General features: G+C 62.1%; 1 protein-coding gene across 1 annotated transcript in view; it reads right to left on the bottom strand.

Annotated features, from left to right (window-relative positions):
* Positions 1 to 1,515: 1,515 nt before the first annotated feature.
* The window catches only part of CSPG4 (chondroitin sulfate proteoglycan 4), a 38,166-nt gene continuing 19,664 nt past the window's right edge, over positions 1,516 to 20,017 (bottom strand). The window contains exons 3-10 of the mRNA XM_003942991.4: positions 15,253 to 18,789; positions 13,322 to 13,804; positions 12,855 to 13,031; positions 11,024 to 11,222; positions 10,790 to 10,924; positions 10,481 to 10,647; positions 4,878 to 5,061; positions 1,516 to 4,548 (exon numbers count right to left, since the gene is read on the bottom strand). Coding sequence (XP_003943040.3) covers positions 2,714 to 4,548; positions 4,878 to 5,061; positions 10,481 to 10,647; positions 10,790 to 10,924; positions 11,024 to 11,222; positions 12,855 to 13,031; positions 13,322 to 13,804; positions 15,253 to 18,789 — 6,717 coding nt within the window. The 3' untranslated portion in view covers positions 1,516 to 2,713. The remainder of the gene's footprint in view (positions 4,549 to 4,877; positions 5,062 to 10,480; positions 10,648 to 10,789; positions 10,925 to 11,023; positions 11,223 to 12,854; positions 13,032 to 13,321; positions 13,805 to 15,252; positions 18,790 to 20,017) is intronic.

Here is a 20,017-nt window from a genome sequence, read left to right as displayed (position 1 = left end):
GGGGATGGTGAGTTACTTTGTAACGTGGAGAGCAGCCCCTTCAGCTCTGAGGCAAGGGATTTACAGAAAACAAGGCCCCAGGTTTATGTTGGGTTCTCAGCTCTGCTGTGCCAGTGAAAGACCCTCTCCCAGGTCCTAGCAGAGCTGCTGGCACAGCGCCCCGGGTGCCAGTCCGCTGTCCCACTCGAGCTCAGAGGAGCCAGAACTGTGTCAGCTGGTGCCAGCTCCCTGGGGGCAGGGCAGGCCAGGCCGGGATCTGTGAACAGAATGTGTCCTCAGTCCTCTGGGGGAAATTGGAGACCAGACCAGATCCTGCCTGCTGGATCTGTCACCCCCTTCTCAGTTTACACTTCCAGGGAAACTGGTCGCCCTGGGTCGAGACTTGCTCCAGATATCATGGCCCTGATGCTGCAGCCCGAGCTCCCTGCTGGGACGGGAGGGCAGAGCATGGGGTGCGGTGTGGAGACACCCTTGGCCAGCCCCTGCCTGCAGCTGGCCTGGGGTGCTGGAGAGACCAGGCTTGTAGAAGGAACTGAGGGAGCTCACGCCGAGCCCTGAGCACGGTGAGCTGAGCCTACGAGGGATCTCTGGGGCCCTGGCCACCCTCCCTGGGGAGCCCTGCTTTTCACTGTGGCAGGAAGCGCCTTGCTGTGTGACAGCCCTCTTCCCCTCCTTGACTCTTAGTTTCCCCTGGGTCCTCTGGGGGCCTCACAGCAGGATGTTCCCGGCTCCCACCCGAAGCCTCTGAGAGTGGAGGAAGAGCTAGGAGGTGAGGCCGGCCCCGCGACAGGGAACGTGTCATAGGAGGGGCGACAGGGAACGTGTCATAGGAGGGGCGGTGCAGCGGCGGGGCGGGGAGGAGACGGCCTTCTCTCTTGCTCTCGCTCCTGGTTCAAATGCTCAGATGTTGGGGTGCAGGAAAGAGATGACTCTGGTCCCCAGATGCAGGTCAGCTGCCAGAGGCCGGCCGGGGCTCTCCACCTGCTGACCCTGGCTGTGCTCAGGCGCCGGTGCTCAGAGGCCTCTCACGTTCCCCTCCTCGATCTGTCTACCCTCAGGGCCAGGCCTATCCCCTGAGACCCAGAGTCTGTCTCCATTGCCCCCAACCCTGCGACACCCTCAGGAGGGAGAGGTCTAGAGAGCGATGACTCAGGAAGTCAGAGCGCGCCTTCTGGAGAGGTGGGGCCTCAGGGCCCCTCTGCAACCCAGTGCCGGCCTCTCGGGCCACGCGAGGGATGCCCGGCTTTTCGGAATCGTTGCTGCTTCCTCTGGCTTTGGAGAAGCGGCGCTCTTGGTCCTCCTGCTGGGAGGGTGGAGGCCAGCAGAAGGCACCCTTGTAAAAGTCTCCAGGAGGCACCTGTGGTGGCCTCTCCCCGCCCCTCCCCCTCGGTACCACGTCCCAGCCTTGGGACCCAAGTCCAGGCCCCCTGCTCCCTTCTCTTTGCTTCTCCAACCCCTCGAGAGGTGGCCGGAGAGGGACAGGGGTGTGGAGGCCAAAACTCAGGCTAAGAAATCTAGGGTGGGGAGCATTTATTTTTATTTTTGTTTTGAAGCTCTTGGTAGAGGACCTGGCTTTTCTCTACTCAACTGGAGGGCTTTGCACCCATCCCCCGAAGACTGGCCCCCCTGCCCACACAGGTGGGGGCACAGGAGGTCTGGGAGGCCCCAGGAGGTGGAAGTTCAGAGGCCTGCCTGGCCCTGTCCCTCCCCCTGGCTGAGACCAGGCCAGAGGGCCAAGCCCAGGGGCCCTCTGTACGCAGGCCGACGTGGACAGGGGCCCAGTGCACAGTTAAGACACAAACACCACACAGCTGTCCAGAGCCTCCAAAGCACCGTTTATCCAGGCTCCAGGGAGTCACGTGCCTCCAGCTGCCTGCCCGCTAGTCCTCCGGGGGCCACTGGCACTGCACTGGCCTCGGCCTGAGGCCCTCTGAGAGCCCCAGCCTGGCCTGCTCGCAAGCTGCTGACATGTGCATGCTTAGCCCTCGGCCCATCAAGATGGGGCCCTGGGCATGAACTGGCTGCAGACTCTCCTCCATCCCACACCTCCTAGGGGCTCCATCAGTCCTGGCTAGCTCGGCGCCATGGTAAATAGCTTCCTTTACATAAACCCATCCCCAGAGCAAACTGCCCGCCCTGCACCCTGAATATATTATTCTGTTGGTTCACGCCTTCTAGCCTGGAGGCGCTCTCTCCTCCTGCTCTCTGCTCCAGGGAATCCCATCTCCCTAAAAGAGCAGAGGGGAAAGTTTTTCTCTCAACTCTGGAGACAAAGGGTGGCCTGGGTTGGAGTGGAAAAGCCAGGAATCTGTCCTCTGCCCCTTCCTTCCCCAGGGTACTTTCTTCTCCTTGCCCTCTTCGAAGCCTGGGTCAGGCGTGACTTACCCAAGGTCACAGACCCAGGATCCAGAGTCATGACCCACGTAGGAGGTTACCCTGGTTTTGACAGCAGGACTGAACTCCAGCCTGCACCCTGCCTCGGCCCCTGCAGTTCTCCAGGCTCGGAGTGAGCCGAGGGAGGCTCCAGCTCTTGACTCCACTCCACTCTGTCCAGGACCCCTGGGACTATCTCCCAGGACCCTCCACCCCTGGTGTCTCCAGGTCTCTCTTGCTCTGGGGATACTCAGACAGCACCCGGGCCTGGAAGCAACGGGGCCCGGGACATGGACAAGCCTCTCCCTGGCCCGATCAGCACCTGGACCCAGGCCAGGCGTCACACCCAGTACTGGCCATTCTTAAGGGCAGGGTTGGGTGTCCGGCAGAATTGCAGCAGCTCTGGGTCAGGCTGGCCTCCTGGCGGGGGCCCCTGGCCAGGCACAGCTGTAAGCGGAATGGCCTGGCCTGGCTCCACCTTGCGAAAGGTCTCAGCGTCACCGGCCAGGCCGTTGCGGGGCTTGGCAGTCAGGACCTGGACGTTGTGCTTGCCTGTCTTGTTGCGTTTTCGGAGGTAGAAGAGCAGGGGCAGGATGAGCGCCAGGAGCAGGAGGACCAGGCACACGGGGATGATAACACTGAACATGTTGGCCTCGAGGAAGGCCAGGAAGCCTCCCTTGGCCACAGTGGGCACAGGGCTGGATGCCATGGGGCCTGGCTCGCCTGTGGGGGTGCCGCTCTCTGGCTTCCCTGCTTCTGTCCGGGCAGCCTTGGGGACACTGAGCAGGGCCACGCTGTAGGGTCGGGCAGCGTTGTACGGCTCAGTGGCAAAGTCCAGGGAGGCCACAGCAGGGGGGACGCCCTGAGCCCACAGCTCCAGAGTGAGGCTGTCGCCTGTGGGGCCAGGGGCCCTCCCCTCTGGCCTGCCCACCTCCAGCCCCAGCCTCCCATCCTCAAGGTCCTGCTGAGTGAACTGCTCCACCAGCTGGCTGTCCCCAGGCTCTGTTCTGGATCGGGGCACGCGGACCACGCGGCCATGGCGGGGTCCTGCTAGGAGGCGAAAGCGGGGCACACTGCCCGTGCGGTTGGCCAGCTCGCCAGCATCTAGGATGGTGGGGTCCAGGCGCAGGGTGGCACCCTGGGGCCATGGCCCGCCTGTCCACACATGCAGCAGAGCTGTCACCGTGACGTTCACTACGGCGGATGCGTTGACACCCCTAGCCAGTGCCAGGACTCTGAAGTGGTCATGAGAGGAGGAGAAGTTAGTGAAGGCAAACACCACCTCGCCCTGGTCTATCTGGAGCTGGCTGAAGGTCGAGGAGGGCCGCCCGCCCACCAAGAGATGCCCGTACTGGGGTCCCTGGATGAGGCGGTATGCTGCCTCCGGCTCCTCCCGATCTGAAACCACCCGGAGCTGCTGCCGGCTCAGTGAGGAGCGCCCCAAAGCTTGGGGCACCTCCAGGGGTGCCCGCAGCTGCACTTCGATGGCAGACGGTAGGATGTCCACGGCCAGGGACATGGGCAGGGGTGGGCTGGCCCCATCAGACATGCTCAGCTGGAATATGCCTGCCACGCTGCTCCCGTTGGCCACGAAGGCCAGCCGCCCCGAATCCACGTCAGCTTGCGTGAAGCGGATCACGGGCCCGGAGCCGCCACCCGCCAGGCTCAGGAAGCCATTGTGGGGTGCCCGCTGCACCTCATACTCAATCTCCCCAGGAGCTGAGTCTGGGTCCACCACGCTCAGCTGGGCCCGGGAGATGGAGGCTCGAGAGCCTCGGGTGAGCCGGAGTGGGACAGAGGCCTGTGGCAGAGGGGGCCGCTCGTTTACATCCCGCACGGTGATGGCAAAGGCCTCTGGGGTTTGAGGTCCCGCCACGGAGGCCCCTGATGGCCCCTGGAGGTGGGCACGAAAGCGGAAGCCATCCTGCTGGGTGCCCCCACCGCCGTGAGCATACACCAGCTGCCCTGCAGCCAGCTGGGACTGCAGGAAGTGGGGCTGCCCGGCGTGGAGGGGCTCCTCGGACACCAGCAGCTGGCCCCGGGTGGGGAAGCGCGTGACCTGGAAGAGCACATCATGCTCTGAGCGCTGGCCTGATGGGACGCTGGCCAAGAGGTTGGAGGCATCCAGGGCAGCCACGGTGATCTTGGCTCGCTGGCCCTCGGGGACCCAGAGACCTGGGGGTGGGACACAGGCTATGAGGGTCCAGCCCACTGAGGGAAGAGCTATGGACCCTCAGCCGGGGTGGCCCAGGGCAAGGGTGTGCCTCCTGCCAACCCTCAAGCCAAGTCCTCCAGGGCGGGGCTCAGGGTCCCCAGGAGAACGAGGACTATGTCCCTGCTCTGATGTCAGAGCTTACCCACTCACCATCCCTGTGACTTCCCTGGTCCTGGGGGTTGAGACAGGAGCTGCTGACCCTGGCCTTGTGTCCCCTCCTCTCTGGGCCTCTCCCATTGTCCCCCCCCCCCACAACCCCACAATCTTGCCATCTCCTCCTGCTGTTCACCTTTGTTCTTCCAGAGGCGGCTGGGGCGCTGGGGACAGGCAGCCTCAAACGACACAGCCACAGTGAGGGTGGCAGCCACGTCCCGGGCAGGTGGTGAGGACAGCTGGAGCTCTAGGGCATCGTGGGCCTCCCAGAAGGGCTCAGGGGGCATCTCGTGCTCATACAGAATATTCCCAGCGTAAACCTAGGGGGCGACACCACTGTGGGGTGAGAGGCAGGTCCAGCCCGCGTCGTCCAGATCTGAGCACTCCTGTCTCCTCAGGCCCTACTCTGGGCTCTCCTGGCTATGCCCAGGTCTGTGCGTGTGACCCGCTCTCTCCCTCACAGTGGATCTCATCAGGCAAGGCAGTGCAGAGCTGGGCTCTAGAGCTGGTACCTGGGCTCAGATGCCAGCTCCGCCACCCTGGGGAAACTGCCTAATTTCTGTGACCTCTGGGGAATGCCATGGCCCGTCTGTGCTGCTCTCTAAAGCGAGTCCTTCCTCTTGTGCACTGGATCCTAACCCCTCTCGCCTACTGAAGATACCACTTCTCCTGTCTGCTGGCTTTCCCGCCGGCTTTCCCCCAGATGCATCATTCCCTCATTATGCAACTGCTATTCTTTTGTCTTACTTACATGAAAGCTATTTATTCCATTCATTTATTTATTCATTTCGGAGACAGGGTCTTGCTCTGTTGCCCAGACTGGACTGCAGTGGTGTGATCATGGCACACGGCAGCCTCAACCTCCAGGCTCAAGCAATCCTCCCACCTCAGCTTCCCGAGTAGTGGGGAAGGTACAGGCACTTGCCACCACGCACACCTCATTTTTTTTATTATTTGTTGAGACGGGGTCTCACTATGTTGCCCAGGCTGGTCTTGACCTCCTGGGCTCAAGCGATCCGCTTGCCTCGGCCTCCCAAAGTGCTGGGATTACAGGCAGGAGCCAGTACACCTGGCCAGAAAAAAATATTCTTTGATTTCACATTTTCCACCCACAGCACCCCTGCCCCTTCGCTTCCCTTTGCAGCAAAACTCCAAAAAGCAGAGTCCACGCTCTCCCCCAGGTATCCTCGGGTCTCTCCCTGCTCCCCCATCGCCTCATCTCCTTTTGTCAAGGGCACCAGCAGCCTCCGGGCTGTTGGACCCCGCGGTCGGCTCTCAGCCTCCTCTTACCTCCTCAGCGGCACGGGTGCCACTAAGTCCCTTCCTCCAGGAGCGCCACGGGCTCCAGGAAACGCCACTCTGGGCTTCCTCCTGCCTCACAGACTCTCCTGGCCGTTCCTCCTCCTCTCGCCAACATCTTATGGCTGGGTCTGCAGGTTCCTTTCTGTCTGCAGACACTCTCCATGGGTCCTTGTTCAGTCTCCTGGCCTCAAATGCCAGCTGTGCTGAAGACCCCCTTATTTGGAGCTCCGGCCTAGCCTGCTCTCCCCTGAGCCCCAGACTCACGTTTCCAGGCGCCTCTGTGGCTATCTAGTGGACATCTCAAACTCAGCGTGCCCCGGCTGCACTCCCGATGGGCCCCACGCCCTACAGTCGTCCCGTTTCAGAGACCACAGCTCCGTTTTCAGTGGCTCAGGTCAAATCCTTGGAGCCGCCCTCGCCTGCTTGCCACCCCTCGAACCACTTCATCGCTCACCTGGATTAATGGTAACAGCTTCGCGTGTCCCAGCTGCAATCCCCCTCCCACTACGTTTTGTTCTTAACCCAGCAGCCAGAGTGAGCCTTTTGAAGGATACGATTACGTGGCTCTGTGGCTCACATAGTGCAGTGTCTCCCCATCTGACCACTAAGGCCCGGCTGTGACCACATCACCCCTGCGACCTCAACTCCCGCCTCACCTCCGCTCCAGCCACACCTGCTGTTCCATGGGGCTGCCTGGAGTTCAACACCAAGGAATATTCTTCACTCCAAAAAAAAACGGGTTTCCTCCCCCTCCAATCAAAATGTGTTCTTTTGGCCTATCTTTTGTCCCCCGACCCCCCCCGCCCCACACCGCTTTTTTTTTTGAGATGGAGTCTCACTCTGTCACCCAGGCTGGAGTTCAGTGGTGCCATCTTGGCTCACTACAACCTCCACCTCCCAGGTTCAAGCGATTCTCCTGCCTCAGCCTCCCAAGTAGCTGGGACTACAGGCACGTGCCACCACGCCTGGCTAATTTTTTGCATTTTAGTAGAGACGGGGTTTCACCATGTTGCCCAGGATGGTCTCGATCTCCTGACCTCATGATCTACCTGCCTTAGCCTCCCAATGTGCCAGGATTAAAGGCATGAGCCATCACGCCGGGCCTTATTTTCTCCTTTTAGGAAACACTGGGTAATATTTTTCTTCTGAAAGAAAAACAGGACTTGTGCGATAGTAACATGGAAGCTGAACAGGGTCTTAACCTGTGAAGACTCTAGGAGCAGGGCTCGGATTCGGGGAGCAGAACCCAGACTAAGGGGGAGCAGGGCCCAGACTTGGGGAGCAGAGCCCGGACTCAGGGGGAGCAGGGCCCGGACTTGGGGAGCAGGGCCTGGACTCAGAGGAGCAGAGCCTGGACTAAGTAGGGGGCAGGGCCCACACTAAGGGGGAGCAGGGTCTGGCTAAGCGGGGACAGGGCCCCGTCTAAAGTGGGGCAGGGCCGGTGCTAAGGCGAGGCAGGGCCCAGTCTGAGGAGTGGGCAGGGCCTGGTCTGAGGTGGGGCAGGGCCCCATCTAAGTGAGGGGCAGGACCCTGGCTAAGCGGGAGCAGGGCCTTGTCTAAGGGGGAGCAGGGCTTGGTCTAAGGCAGGCGTCCCCAAACTACGGCTCGCGGGCCGCATGCAGCCCCCTGAGGCCATTTATCCGGCCCCCCGCCGCACTTCAGGAAGGGGCACCTCTTTCATTGGTGGTCAGTGAGAGGAGCACAGTATGTGGCGGCCCTCCAACGGTCTGAGGGACAGTGAACTGGCCCCCTGTGTAAAAAGTTTGGGGACGCCTGGTAAGGGGAGCGGAGCCCAGGTGAAAGGGCAGCTGAGCCTAGTCTGAAGGAGAGCTGAGCTGTCTACAGGGGGCCTAGTACCTGTTCTAAAGGAAGCGGCTGCTCCTCTGCTTTCGCTGTAAGAGGAAACACAGGCCTTTTAAGAAAATGGGAAGCCTGGCACTGTGGCTCATACCTGTAATCCCAGCACCTTGGGAGGCCAAGGTGGGTGGATCACGAAGTCAGGAGTTCGAGACCAGCCTGACCAACATGGTGAAACCCCGTCTCTACCAAAAATACAAAAATTAACTGGGCGTACACGCCTGTAATCCCAGCCACTCAGGAGGCTGAGGCAGGAGAATCACTTGAACTTGGGAGGCGGAGGTTGCAGTGAGCTGAGATGGTGCCACTGCACTCCAGCCTGGGAGACAGTGCGAGACTCCGTCTCAAAAAAGAAAAAAAAAAAAAAAAGAAAATGGGAATCAGGTGTTTTGTTTAATTTCCCAAAGGTTGTATGTTGACAATTAACTTTAAAGTATGAGCTGTTTGCAGGCCAAATAAACACATCTGTGGGCCAGATCTGGCCCAGAAGGACTAAAGAGCTGCCAGTGGCAACCTTGGCCCGGGCTGAATGGTGGGCAGGAAGGAAATGGAGCCCCCCGGGAGTGGGAGTGGGAGCCGATGCCTGGATACAGGAGTTCTGTGGGTGGGAGTGAGACACAACACAGGGTCCTGAGCTCCGGGAGTGAGCAGTGTCCTCTGGCGAAGGAAATCCTAGACTTGCAGGCAGAAGTTTTGCCTGTTACTCACCATGTGCTCTGAGTAACGTTACCTGCCCTCCACGAGCCTCCATTTCTGTATCTGAAAAATGGGGACACCTGACCCCTTCCCTGCCCATTCAGTGTTGTGGGACAGGGCTGCTGTCAAGACAATACCCAGTCCTGCCTTCCTCCCCAGATGGGCCAGGTAGCCCATGCAGCCTCTTCCCGGCTTTCCTGGGTGGCACTGCCAGCCTGGCCCCCTGGTGGCCATTCAGTCTAGTCCTTCATATTGCTGGGGCGCGGGGCAGCTCTGAGTCACGTGGGGCTGTAGAGTGTGACAGGGTCGCTGATGGCCTGGTCCTGTGCCCTCTCCCTTCCTGGGCATTCTTGACAAAGGCTCCCGGCAACTGAGGGTACACAGCTGCTGTTGCCACCAGCCTGCTGAATATCTAATTGTGGGGAGGGGGTCATAGCAGGAGTGGGGCTCCAGGAAAACACAGATCCCAGGCCTGGGAGGTGTTGATGTCAGAGGCCCAAGAAACCTTCTTCCATGCTGTGAAGACCAACTCCTTCCAGATGCCCAAAGGCTCCCCATCTGAGCCACTTGCTGGGTGGGGACCTAGCCCTTCCACTTGCTGAACACCATCCGCACCTCTCAGGAGGGAGACTGTCAGGCTCAGGAGGTCCTCGCCCAAGCAAGGGAGCTTGGAAAGGGGGCTGGGGGCGGAGGGCTCTGCCATTTTCAAGGACTGGTGGGGGAACGCCTGTGGAGGTACTTGGGGCAGTCCTGGGTGCCGTGGCTTCTGAGTGACAGAGTCAGCTCTGCACCCCACAAGACCTCTCTCTACCCAGAACTCATTGGCATCACATGCTGGGTCCAGATGCCCACGCAGCCTCCTGGCGGGAGCATCAGGTGCGCTGCCTGCCCAGGGCGGCCCATGGAAGAGTCCGCCCTGCTCTGCCCTGCTATGCAGCAACTCCTGTTCTGCCTTTGGGAAGAGGTGTTCACCCCATAGCACAGTTGCCACGGTCTGCTGCTACCCATGGCTGAGAGTTGTAATTCTTCCTGGTAGTTTCTGAAGCTACCAGGACAGATGAATGGCAGCTTCACCCTTTTGACCTACTCAGCTGCCTTTTTTTTTTTTCTTTGAGATGGAGTTTTGCTCTCGTTGCCCAGGCTGGAGGGCAATGGCATGGTCTTGACTCACTGCAGTGTCTGCCTCCCAGGTTTAAGCGATTCTCCTGCCTCAGCCTGCCGAGTAGCTGGGATTATAGGCATGCACCACCACACGCAGCTAATTTTTGTATTTCTGGTAGAGATGGGGTTTCTCCATGTTGGTCAGGCTGATTTCAAACTCCCAACCTCAGGTGATCCACCCACCTCAGCCTCCCAAAGTGTTGGGATTACAGGTGTGAGCCACTGTGCCCAGCCTCAGCTGCCTTTGGTCAGCTCATCTGCTCCTAGGATCCACTCTGCCTCTGGCTGACACCTGAATCTAAGCCCCAGGCTCACACCTCTGCCCACAGGCCCAGCAGCTGCTTCACCTCCAACTCCATCCCTCTGGACCAAGCACTGCCTCTCACCAGCTACTAGGGTGCCACTAGTCCCTCCACATGGTGCCCCTTCTCCAGCCCCTCGGGTCTGGCTGTAGCTTCCTTCTGGAAGCCACACCCAAGACCCCAGCCCTGCTCTAGGGCCCTGCCCCAACCTCCCGCATCCTTCTCCCTCCTTCTGGGAATATGAACTTGCCCTGCCAGGCTGGCAGCTCCTGGAGGGCAGGGCACCAGGGCCTGGACCGTGACAGACCCGAGAGTGTCTGCTGCCAGCGATGCTGGAGCTGGTGTCCACATGATGTCCATGGCACAGCGGCCACCTGAGGCTGGAGGCGTCTGAGTGGTGGCTGCAGAGTGGGGCCCTTACCTCTGCCTGAGTGAAGTTCACCAGGGCCTCTCCCACGCTGTCCTGCTGGGCGTGGAACAGCCGGCCCAGCTGGGGGCCCCGCAGCACACGGTAGAGCAGGAGCTGGGGCTCGGTCCCGGCGCTGGAGCTGGCTCTGAGGCTCTGGCTGCTGAGTGGCTGCACGGACCCTGCCGGAGGCAGAAGAGACCATCAGCCTTTGGGACCCAGACCCAGGCCTGTGGCTGCAGAGAGGCAGCGTCACCCTGGCATGCGACCTTCAGCTCCTCCCGGGCTCCCAGCAGCCAGGAAACCCAGGGTCAGCACACGCACCTGGGCAGACGGTGAGGGTCCGGCTGCCCTCCAGCGAGAGGAGCACCTGCTTCTGGGCTGTCACTCGGAAGAAGTGTCCGGAGGAAGCGTGCTCGCCGTCAGAGAGGCCGAAGCGGAAGCCTCCGTCCAGGGCTCCTGGGGACGGGGGCATTGGGTCCGCTGGCCCGAGCTGGCTCCCCACCCTGGGGCTCCCCCGTGGGCAGCAGGAACCCGGGGCCCGCCCTCAGCACCCACCTCTGTGTGAGAACAGCACGAGCCCGCCGTCCAGCTGGGCCTGTGTGAAGCTGCGCACCTCGGTGCCCGGCGCCGCCCGCAGCGCCACCTGCCCGTTGCTGGGCTGCTCGATGGTGTAGACCAGGTCCTCAGGCCCGGAGTCGCCGTCTGTGCTCCTCAGAGCCTCCGCAGGGATGGGCGCCGTGGCCCCCTCCCACATCTGGGGACACGGGCCTGTGACGGTTCTGCCCTGCCACGCTCACCCACCCCCTCATCCCCAGCCTGAGGCTGGCACCGCTCCGGCTCCCCTGCACAAAGGGCCCTCCCCGAATTCACCTTCCCTGTCACCCCAGGGAAGGCCCCAAGGGAAGACCACCCTCCAGGCCCAGCCTCCCTGCTCTGCATCCAGCCTAGTCCGTGTGTCCCTCAAGGCCAGCTTGTGTCCCCTGCCCAGGAAGGCCCCAGCTCTCACCCTCACCAAGTTCTCACCCCCAGAAACCCCCGACCCTGACCAACAGTGCCCCCTAATTTGCCTCGCTGATGGCGCCGGGGTCTCCTTTGAGGCCCTCCATGTGTGTCTGGCAGGGGCTGGGCATGGTGGGAACAGTGATTTTGGAAATGGGCCCTCCTTCCAGCTGAGGGAGGGGTGGGACGCGCGGAGAGTGGGGGCCGATGGCTGGCAGTGTCCTCGGCCCAGAAGCAGCGCTGGGACGGGCCAGGTGCTTCCAGAGCAGTTCTGGGCCCTGCTCATGCTGGGCGAAGGGGACCCCGCTTCAGGCCTCCCACGTGCAAGCAGAGCCGGCGCCGGTTCCTGAGCTCCTGAGGGCTGGTCTTGCTGGGCCCATTATTTGTGGGCAGAGCTGGCATGGGGCTCACATGCCCGGAAAATGGAGCCCTTTGGCAGTCCTGGGCCCTCTCCCCTGGCCCCAGGGAGCCCTCAGGCCCAGCCCTGGCAGGAGGGGCCTTAATGTGGGGGGCAGGGCCCCAGCGCTGGGCTCCTGGAGCAAACACGGGTGGATGGCCCCACCTGGTGGCCGCGCTGCCACACGGCCGTCCCGGCCCGTGGTTCCTGAGCGCTGGGTCCCACTCACTGCTCAGCGGCCTCCCCGCCACCAGGCCTCCCTCTACGGGCACATCCTAGACCACCAAAGCCCCCCAGTGCCCCACATCAGAGACAGCCCGAGTCGGCCCTGGGCGGAACCTTCAGTGGCTCCCGGCCGGGGAGGCTGCCCCCCAGAAGCCGGCGTTCAGAGCCCCGCCACGTGGTCTTAGTCAACGCAGGCCCCTCCCGTTCCAGCAGAGCTACCTGTGCAGCCATAACAGGTTCCAGCCCATGTCCGGGCCTCCACTTCCACCCCTGCCGAATGGGGGCCCTGCTCTGCCGGGGCACAAGGGCAGGAGTTTGGGCAGCCAGGCCGTGCCTTCACTTGCCAGGGTGAAGGTGGGAAGCTTAACGGCTCCGCCCTGGCGCCTGCCCTTAAGGGCTTGTCAGTGATTCTGGCAGGTGTCTGGTCCTGAGCCGCAGGAGAGGCAGCCGCAGAGCCGCGCGGGGCTGCTCAGGAGTCCGCCCGCCGTGCCCGCGAGCGCCCAGCAGCAGAACCTCCCGCCCTGTTCCGTGCCCAGGAGTCCGCCCGCCGTGCCCGCGAGCGCCCAGCAGCAGAACCTCCCGCCCCGTTCCGTTTCGGCGCCGTCTCACATCGCTCCTTCCAGCCACTGCGTGAGGCACGTGGCAGCGCCCCGTTCGCAGAGGAGGAAACTGAGGCTCAGAGAAGGGGAGCTCTGCGCCGGGAGGGAGGCGACGCTGGCCTCTTTCTCGAAGCAGCCATGGGGGTGGTCCCAGGGATGCTCTCACCTGCAGGCCAGTGTTTGTGGTGAGGACGGGGGGTTGGTCGTTGACAGGCCGGATGGTGACAGTGAAGGCCACAGGATGGCTCTGGCGGTCCATCTCGGAGGCGTTCGCCATCAGGACGAAACTGTCCGTCAGTGTCTCGCTCCCGTCGTGCACGTAGCGGACGAGCTGCTCTTCCACCTAGGGGCAGGCCCAGGGCTGGCGGTCAGGCCCCAGCGGCACCTCCGTGTCCTGCCTTTGGGGGCAGGAGACTGACTCTTTCAGGGCCCCCGTTTCCACTGTGGAAATGGGGAGAACGGGCTCCAGCTCCCGGAGGAGTTGTGCGGAAGAAAGCAGACGCGGTGCGGAAAGCAGAGGTGCTTCCGACATGCGGCTCCCGACTCCTCTGCGCAAACCCCAGATGGGGGTCCCGGGGCTCCCTTCACCGGCGCCCGGAGCTGGCTGCAGCCCCGGGCCTGTCACAGCCGTACCTCTCTCCAGGAGAAGGCGCGGAGGGTCCCGGCTTGAGGTCCGTCCTCCTTCTGCAGGGCCCCGTGCTGGGGCGGCTCCAGCACCTGCAGGCTAAGACCAGGCAGAGTGGGGAAGTAGGGCCCGGTGACGCGGAGCAGCGCAGGGGTCAGCGTGCGGCTGCCGCCCTCGGGGACGCTGAAGTTTTGCGCCTCCAGTGGGATGGCAGCGGGCAGCACCTGCAGCTCCACACGGACACCCTCAAGGGGGGCGCCCAGGCCCGAGGCCACGTCCAGCGAGAAGGCGTCGCTCCAGGCCTCAGGGCGGGAGTGCAGGTACAGGACCCTGCCCGCGTCCACCGCCTCCTGGGAGAAGCTCTGCACGGGGTCCAGGCTGGGTGGCTCATCTGCCAAGGCGCCGTGCGACACCATCACCAGGTAGCCGGCACTCGGTGGGCTCTTCACTGAGAATGTGATGTCTGCGGGCGGCACTGCCTCCTGGGCTGCCTGGTTGACAGAGGTCATGAGGACTCACAGGGGGCCCCAGAGAGGGTCACAGAGCGGGCCACTGTGGCCCTAAGCAGCCAAAACAGGCTTGATCTTGCCCCCCTGCTTCCCCCAGATACCGTTGCTCATTTAGACACCCAAACACACATGCGAGTTCACACACACAGCAGCCAGACATGCCGCTCGTCACGTTTTTTGCTGTTTGAGACAGGGTCTCACTGTCAGCCAGGCGGGAGTGCAGTGGTGCGATCATGGCTCCTTGCAGCCTCAACCTCCCAGGCTCACGGGATCCTCCCACCTCAGCTGGGGCCACAGGCACGAGCCACCATGCCCGGTTGAATTTTAAATTTTTCTGTAGAGATGGGGTTTCACTGGGTTGCCCCTGGCTGCTGGTCACATGTTAATACCCACCCCGCACCCAGTTACAGGGATCGGTTGCACAGCTTGAGATGCACTCTTTCGGAGAGGTGCATAATCACATGTCCCCAGGGACATAGACATGTGAGTCCATCATACGCTGACACGGTCACACATGTACACATGCTGAGGCTCTGTTCAGGCCTGCGGCTGGTTTGCAGGCAGCATCCTCCCCAGCACTCGCTATTACCCCCCAGGACCATCGGACGACGTCCCGCCCCCCACCCCCACCCCTCCGGGAGGCACAGGGCCACACAGGCTCCCTCACCTGATGGGTCAGCCACAAGAGGCCGAACTACCCCAAACACGTTCCTACTCTGTGCCTTTGCCCGGAATGTTCCTTCTGCCTGGAATACCACTTCCCATTCTCTGCTCAGACGGCCTGTGCTCTTCAGAGCTCGGCCCAAACGCTGCCTCATCCCACGAGCCCATCCTGATGCCAGATCTGCTGGCTGCCGTCCGCCCCAAGCTCCAGATGACAGTGTAGGACAGTGAGGCCGCGGGCGGGCAGGGACCGGCCTGAGGTCACAGCGCAAGTTGTGAGCCCTCTGGAGGGCCCGTGGCTGCTCTGTGGGGTTCCTGGGTGGGCAGAAGCCCTTGATACACCCTCCCAGAGCCAGTCTGGGCTCTGAGAAAAGAGCGGGGGACATGAGGGTCTGAGGGGCAGCGGCCTGTCTCCACGGTCAGCAATCCCCAAAGCTCAGGACCCTGATACTTTCCCAGGAAACTGCAGTGCAGATTCTTGGGCTCCACCTCAGAGATTCTGTGGGGCTGGGGGGGGGCCCAGGAATCTGCACGCTCAGCCACGCCATCACGACCTCTGGAGGCACACACAACTCCCAGGAGGATGGGGTACAGCAAGCTCCCCAGAAAGTCTTAGGAACACAACACAGACGGGAGCACATGTGAGGCCCGTGCACACATGCAACCTGGAGCCGCCGCAGCCCAGGTCATGCGTGTACCCGGCACTGAGGCTGGGAGGAAGGCCTCAATCTGGCCCACACCCCCGCTCACCGCCCCCAGCTTCTCACCTCCAGCTGGTCCCTTCTGATCTCAGCTGCCTCTCCCTGGAAGACGTAGATCTTCCTGTGCTGGACCAGCTTCAGTGGGGCCAGTGGGCTCTCCAGGGCAATGGTCACTTGTAGGGTGGCATCTGTGTGCACTGGCCCCGCTTCCACGGAGAAGGCCAGGGTGTCTCGGGGGCTGAGGCTGCCATTGTGGCTGTAGAGAATGGCCCCATCCAGCAGGTCCTGCTGGGAGAAGGCCGTGGCTGGCTGACCGGCCCGGAGCAGCTGTCCCCAGCGAGGGCCGGCTGTGACGTGGTAGTGGACCTCATCCCCATTGCGGATGTCGAGATTGGTGTCCAGGTGGAGCACGGCCGTGTCGATGGTGCCCTGGCCTCCTTGAGGGACCACGAGGCTGGAGCCGTTGGCCACACGGAGGTAGGGCTCTGAGGCCTGCACCTCCAGCAGCGCGGTGGCCTGGTGCTGCCCGTCGGACACCTGCAGCTGGATCCAGCCTCGGTCAGCCCCCGAGTGCACGAACAGGACTCGCCTCTTCCTGAGGTCCTCCTGGGTGAAGCGGTAGATGGGCCGCGTGGGCTCATCCACGGCCACGATACTGCCAAAGAGGAGGTCTTTGCGGGTCAGCACCAGCTGGGCGTCAGCAAAGCCCGAGTCAGCGTCGCTGAAGGCCACGTCGTCAGTCGTCAGCAGCCGCCGCCCACCCCGGGCCACATGGAAGACGCGGCTGATGGTCTGCACAGGGGCGTGGTCATTCACGGGCTGGATGGCCACTCTGAAGACACCCCGCACCTCCTCCCAGGCCATGTCACCACTGCTCTCGCCCTGGCGGGTAGCAACAAATGGGATATCGTCTTCTGTGGTCTCGGAGTCATCATGCTGGTAGACCAGCCGGCCACGCAACAGATCTTCATTGGTGAAGGATGTCACCATAGTGGTCTTGTCCTGTGTCCCACGCCAAGCCAACCTCCCGTGGCGGGGCCGCTCCATGACCTCATAGAGGTAGCTGGCACTGTTGAGACTCTTGACGAAGAGGTGGTCAGCAGAGAGGACACCCTCACCACCCTCAGGCACAACAAGGAGGACGTTGGTGAGGACGGGCGCGTCCGGGTCGCCGCCGATGTGGATGGGGAAGGTATAGAGAGGGGAGAAATATGGTGGGGCTGTGACACGGAAACGGAAGGTGTCCTCGACTGCCTCCGAGACGCGTGCCGTGGCCGCATAGGTCACCCGGCCAGCCTGCAGGTCGTCCTGGGTGAAGCCCTGTCCGTCTGACAGCCTCGTGCCCTGTAGCTGAAGGTTGCCTTTCCTGGGAGCCTGAACTACCTCGTAGTGGAAGGTTGGGGGGCTTGGGCCTGCCTCCTCCAGGGTGGCCTCCAGGTGGGCCGTGGTGAGGGCCTCCTGCTGGGTGTTCTGAGTGTGCAGTGGCTCCAGCCGCAGCATCCACACCGTGGCTCTCTGGATGGTCACTGGGAAGGAGAGATTGCTCAGGATCTCCTGGCCCACCTGCACCTCCAGGGCCAGATTCTCCACGGTGTCCTCAGCGCGGTGCCGCGGGTCGGTGCTCAGGTACCTCACGCGGCCCTGCTCCACGTCCCGCTGGTGGAAAGCCTGCGTGGCCCACCACTCGGCACCCTCCACCCCACCTGCGCCCTGCTTCTGCAGCTCCCCGAATTGCAGGGCTCCGGGGACGCGGAACAGCACGCTCACATCCTGCCCCACGGCGTTGGTCTCCACTGACAGGTTGGCGGGCAAGATGGGCATGGCGGAGCCCTGGGCCAGGCGCAGCCCCGTGCTGCGGCGGACCTGTATAGCCGGTCGGACGGCCACCACCTTCAGTGTGGCGGGGGGGCTGGCCTGCAGTCCGTCACTGACCCGGAACGTCAAGTCCTGGGCTGGGCCACCGTGGTGGACATACACTAGGTTCCCGTCCTCCAACTCGCGGCAGGAGAACTCGGTCGCCGGCTCCCCAGGCTGGTCTCGGCGCTCCACGGGGCGGCCCGAGGGGGCACCAAGGAGCTGGAAGGTGAGGCCCTCGCAGGCAGAGTCCGGGTCATAGGCCCGGAACACCTCGGGCCCCAGCGGCTTCTGCGTGTGTTCCAGGATCACCATGAGGCTGCCGTGCGGGAAGATGATGCGGGGCGGGTCGTTGACAGGGTTGACCTGGATGGGCAGGAGGTACGTTTGGCCCCTCCGCAGGCACGAGGGCATGGGCACCCGAGCCGTCACTGACACCTCCAGCACCAGCTGGTCGGAGGTGTCCTCCGAGCCGTCGTGGATGAAGCGGGCCTTGCGGTTCACCACGTCCAGGAGGGTGAACGTTTTTCGTGCCTGAGCGCCCGGGATGTCCAGCTCGAGCTCGCCGTGACGCGCCCCTCGGGTCACACTGAGCAGCACCTGAGACTTGCGCAGCTCAGCCTCTATCAGGTCCAGCGTGGGCTGCACGTGTCGCCACTCAAGCCAGGCTGTGCCGCCCTCGGCCACTACCAGCGGGCTGACGGTCAGCAGCTGAGTGAAATTGGCAAAAACAGGAGGCAGCCCAGGCTCAGGCACACATGGCTCAGGCAGCTCCATGGCCGGCCAAGCCTCGGGGGCCAGGGTGGAGAAAGCTTCGTAATGGCCGTAGGCATCGTCCTCATACTCCTCCTCCTCCAGCCTGCAGCCGGCCGCCATGTCACGGGTCAGCACGGCTTCCCGCAGCCCCCACCTCTGGCCATTGACACTGAGGTCTTCCATGCAGCCCAGGAGGGAGGCATTGGTGGCGCTTGGCGTCAGGCCCAGGCGGTGTTCCTGGAGGTGACGAGAGGCCTCTGCATCCAGCCCCCCGAGGAGGAGACTGCCGCGTGGCTCCAGGTAGCTGAGGACCCCACGGTTCGAAGTACGCGTGGGGTACTGGTCCACGGAGATTTCCAGCTGCTGAGCATTGATGTGGACGCTGACCTCATGGGGCTGCCCATCGGCCACAGGTACACTGTTGTGGAGCAGTACGGTACCCTGGCCCTTCTCGACCACAGCCCGCAGGTGGCCCTCAAATATGTCCACATAGATGAAGTCCCCATGCCTGCCCCCTGCCTGGAAGGCCAAGGGAGCCTGCCGGCTCCGTGTGGTGAGTATGAACTCCAGGGTTCCTTCATCCTGAGTGCTCCATGCAGGGAAGGCAGCCAGAGAGTGGGGCCCGGAGAAGCCCAGGGTCACATCATCACCAGCAGAAAACTCTTCAGCACAGCCCTCATGCACGTCGGGGGTCAGAGGCCGGAGGAGGCTGCGGCCATTGAGGGTGGCTGCATGGAGGCACCCCCTCAGGGGTCGGCTGGCTCCCCTCAGGTACGACAGGCCAAGACTCCCAGTGCCCCCAACGAAGAGCCCATAGGGGACCTCTAGGGGGGCTTCCGGGACTGCAGAGGAGGCGTTTAGAAGCCCGTCGACCGACAGCGTGGCCCAGCCGTCTGAGACGGTCAGCACCGCAGTGTGGGGGAGGGAGTCACTCAGCAGCGTCTCTGCAGGGGTCTGCAGCCTCAGCTCCTCCTGGCCGAGGACGAGTCTGACCTGAGGAGAGACAGGGAATGGGAGACGGGAGACAGCACTTTGAATCCATCATTTCCCTTATAAAAGCAGAGTGGGTTCCCCACAGTTGGGGCCCCAGAGCGGAAAACCCAGGACAAGGGCCTCTGGTGTCACTCCTCTTGCCTTCCTGCCATCTCTTTACTTCTCCTCCAGACACTCACTAAAGGGAACTCTGGGTCAGGCCTGGATGGGCTCCGGGGGTCCTGATGTGAATTGGATGTGGTCCTCACCCACAAGGAAATGACGTACAGCAAGATACTCTCCTAGCATTCCAACCTGTATTTTTAAATTCTTCCCCTCTTTCCTTGAGTGAGAGATGCCAGAAATATTGTCTTGGAATCTGGATTTCAACCCTGGAATAATGGGTAACCGGGAATCCCTTGATCAGTCCCTCTCAACAAGGCAAAGTTTCTTGAGGTCACTGAAGGCAGCCAGGCTCCCTGTTCAGGGATAGGCTAATTTTTAAATTAGAATTTAAATGCCCTGTGTTCTGAAAAACAGCTCCGTGACCTGGGGTAGAGGGAAGTCTTGGGGAGACATGAAGGACGTTGTTCCATCCCCATGACTGACACCAGAAATGGCTCTGGTACAGTGCTCCCACCTGGTAGAATGAGAGGTGGCAGAGTATGGGAAGTGCAGAACCAGAGCACTAAGACGTGTAATTTTGGAGTTCTGGTTTGGAGCATCTCTGGAGGGGTGTGGCATCGTCGTACAGCTCTCAGCGGCAGACTGCACCACGCTGGCGTTCAACAGTGACACTTTGTGGCAGTGAGAAGCAATGACAAGCAGCAGACTGACCAAGCACTCGTCCTCTGCCCACGGGGGTGTGGAAGGAGATGGCTGCCCCAAATTCATTTTTTAAAAAACAGAGATGGGGTCCCATTGTGTGGCTCAGGCCAGTCTTGAAATCCTAGGCTCAAGGCATCTTCCCACCTTGACCTCCCAAAGTGGTGGGATTATAGGTATGAGCCACTGCACCCAGCCTGCCCCAAATGTGGACTAAGACCCTGGGTTCTTAAACTCTTCATGGTTTGGGGGAAGACTCAAGAAAGAGCCACAAGACTCCTTGCTAACAAAGCTTGTGGTGTCTTGAAGGATGAAACGGGGAAATGAGGAAGCTGAGGCGGTGCTGGTGCTGTTACTGTCATGGGAAATTGGTGCCATGCCACCGAGATGCACGGGGGTAGTGGAGGCCCGGGAGGGGACCTAG

Source organism: Saimiri boliviensis, chromosome 2, assembly GCF_048565385.1.
Source record: "Saimiri boliviensis isolate mSaiBol1 chromosome 2, mSaiBol1.pri, whole genome shotgun sequence".
In the NCBI taxonomy this organism is placed as follows: domain Eukaryota; kingdom Metazoa; phylum Chordata; class Mammalia; order Primates; family Cebidae; genus Saimiri; species Saimiri boliviensis.
This window is presented reverse-complemented; position numbering and strand designations above follow the sequence as displayed.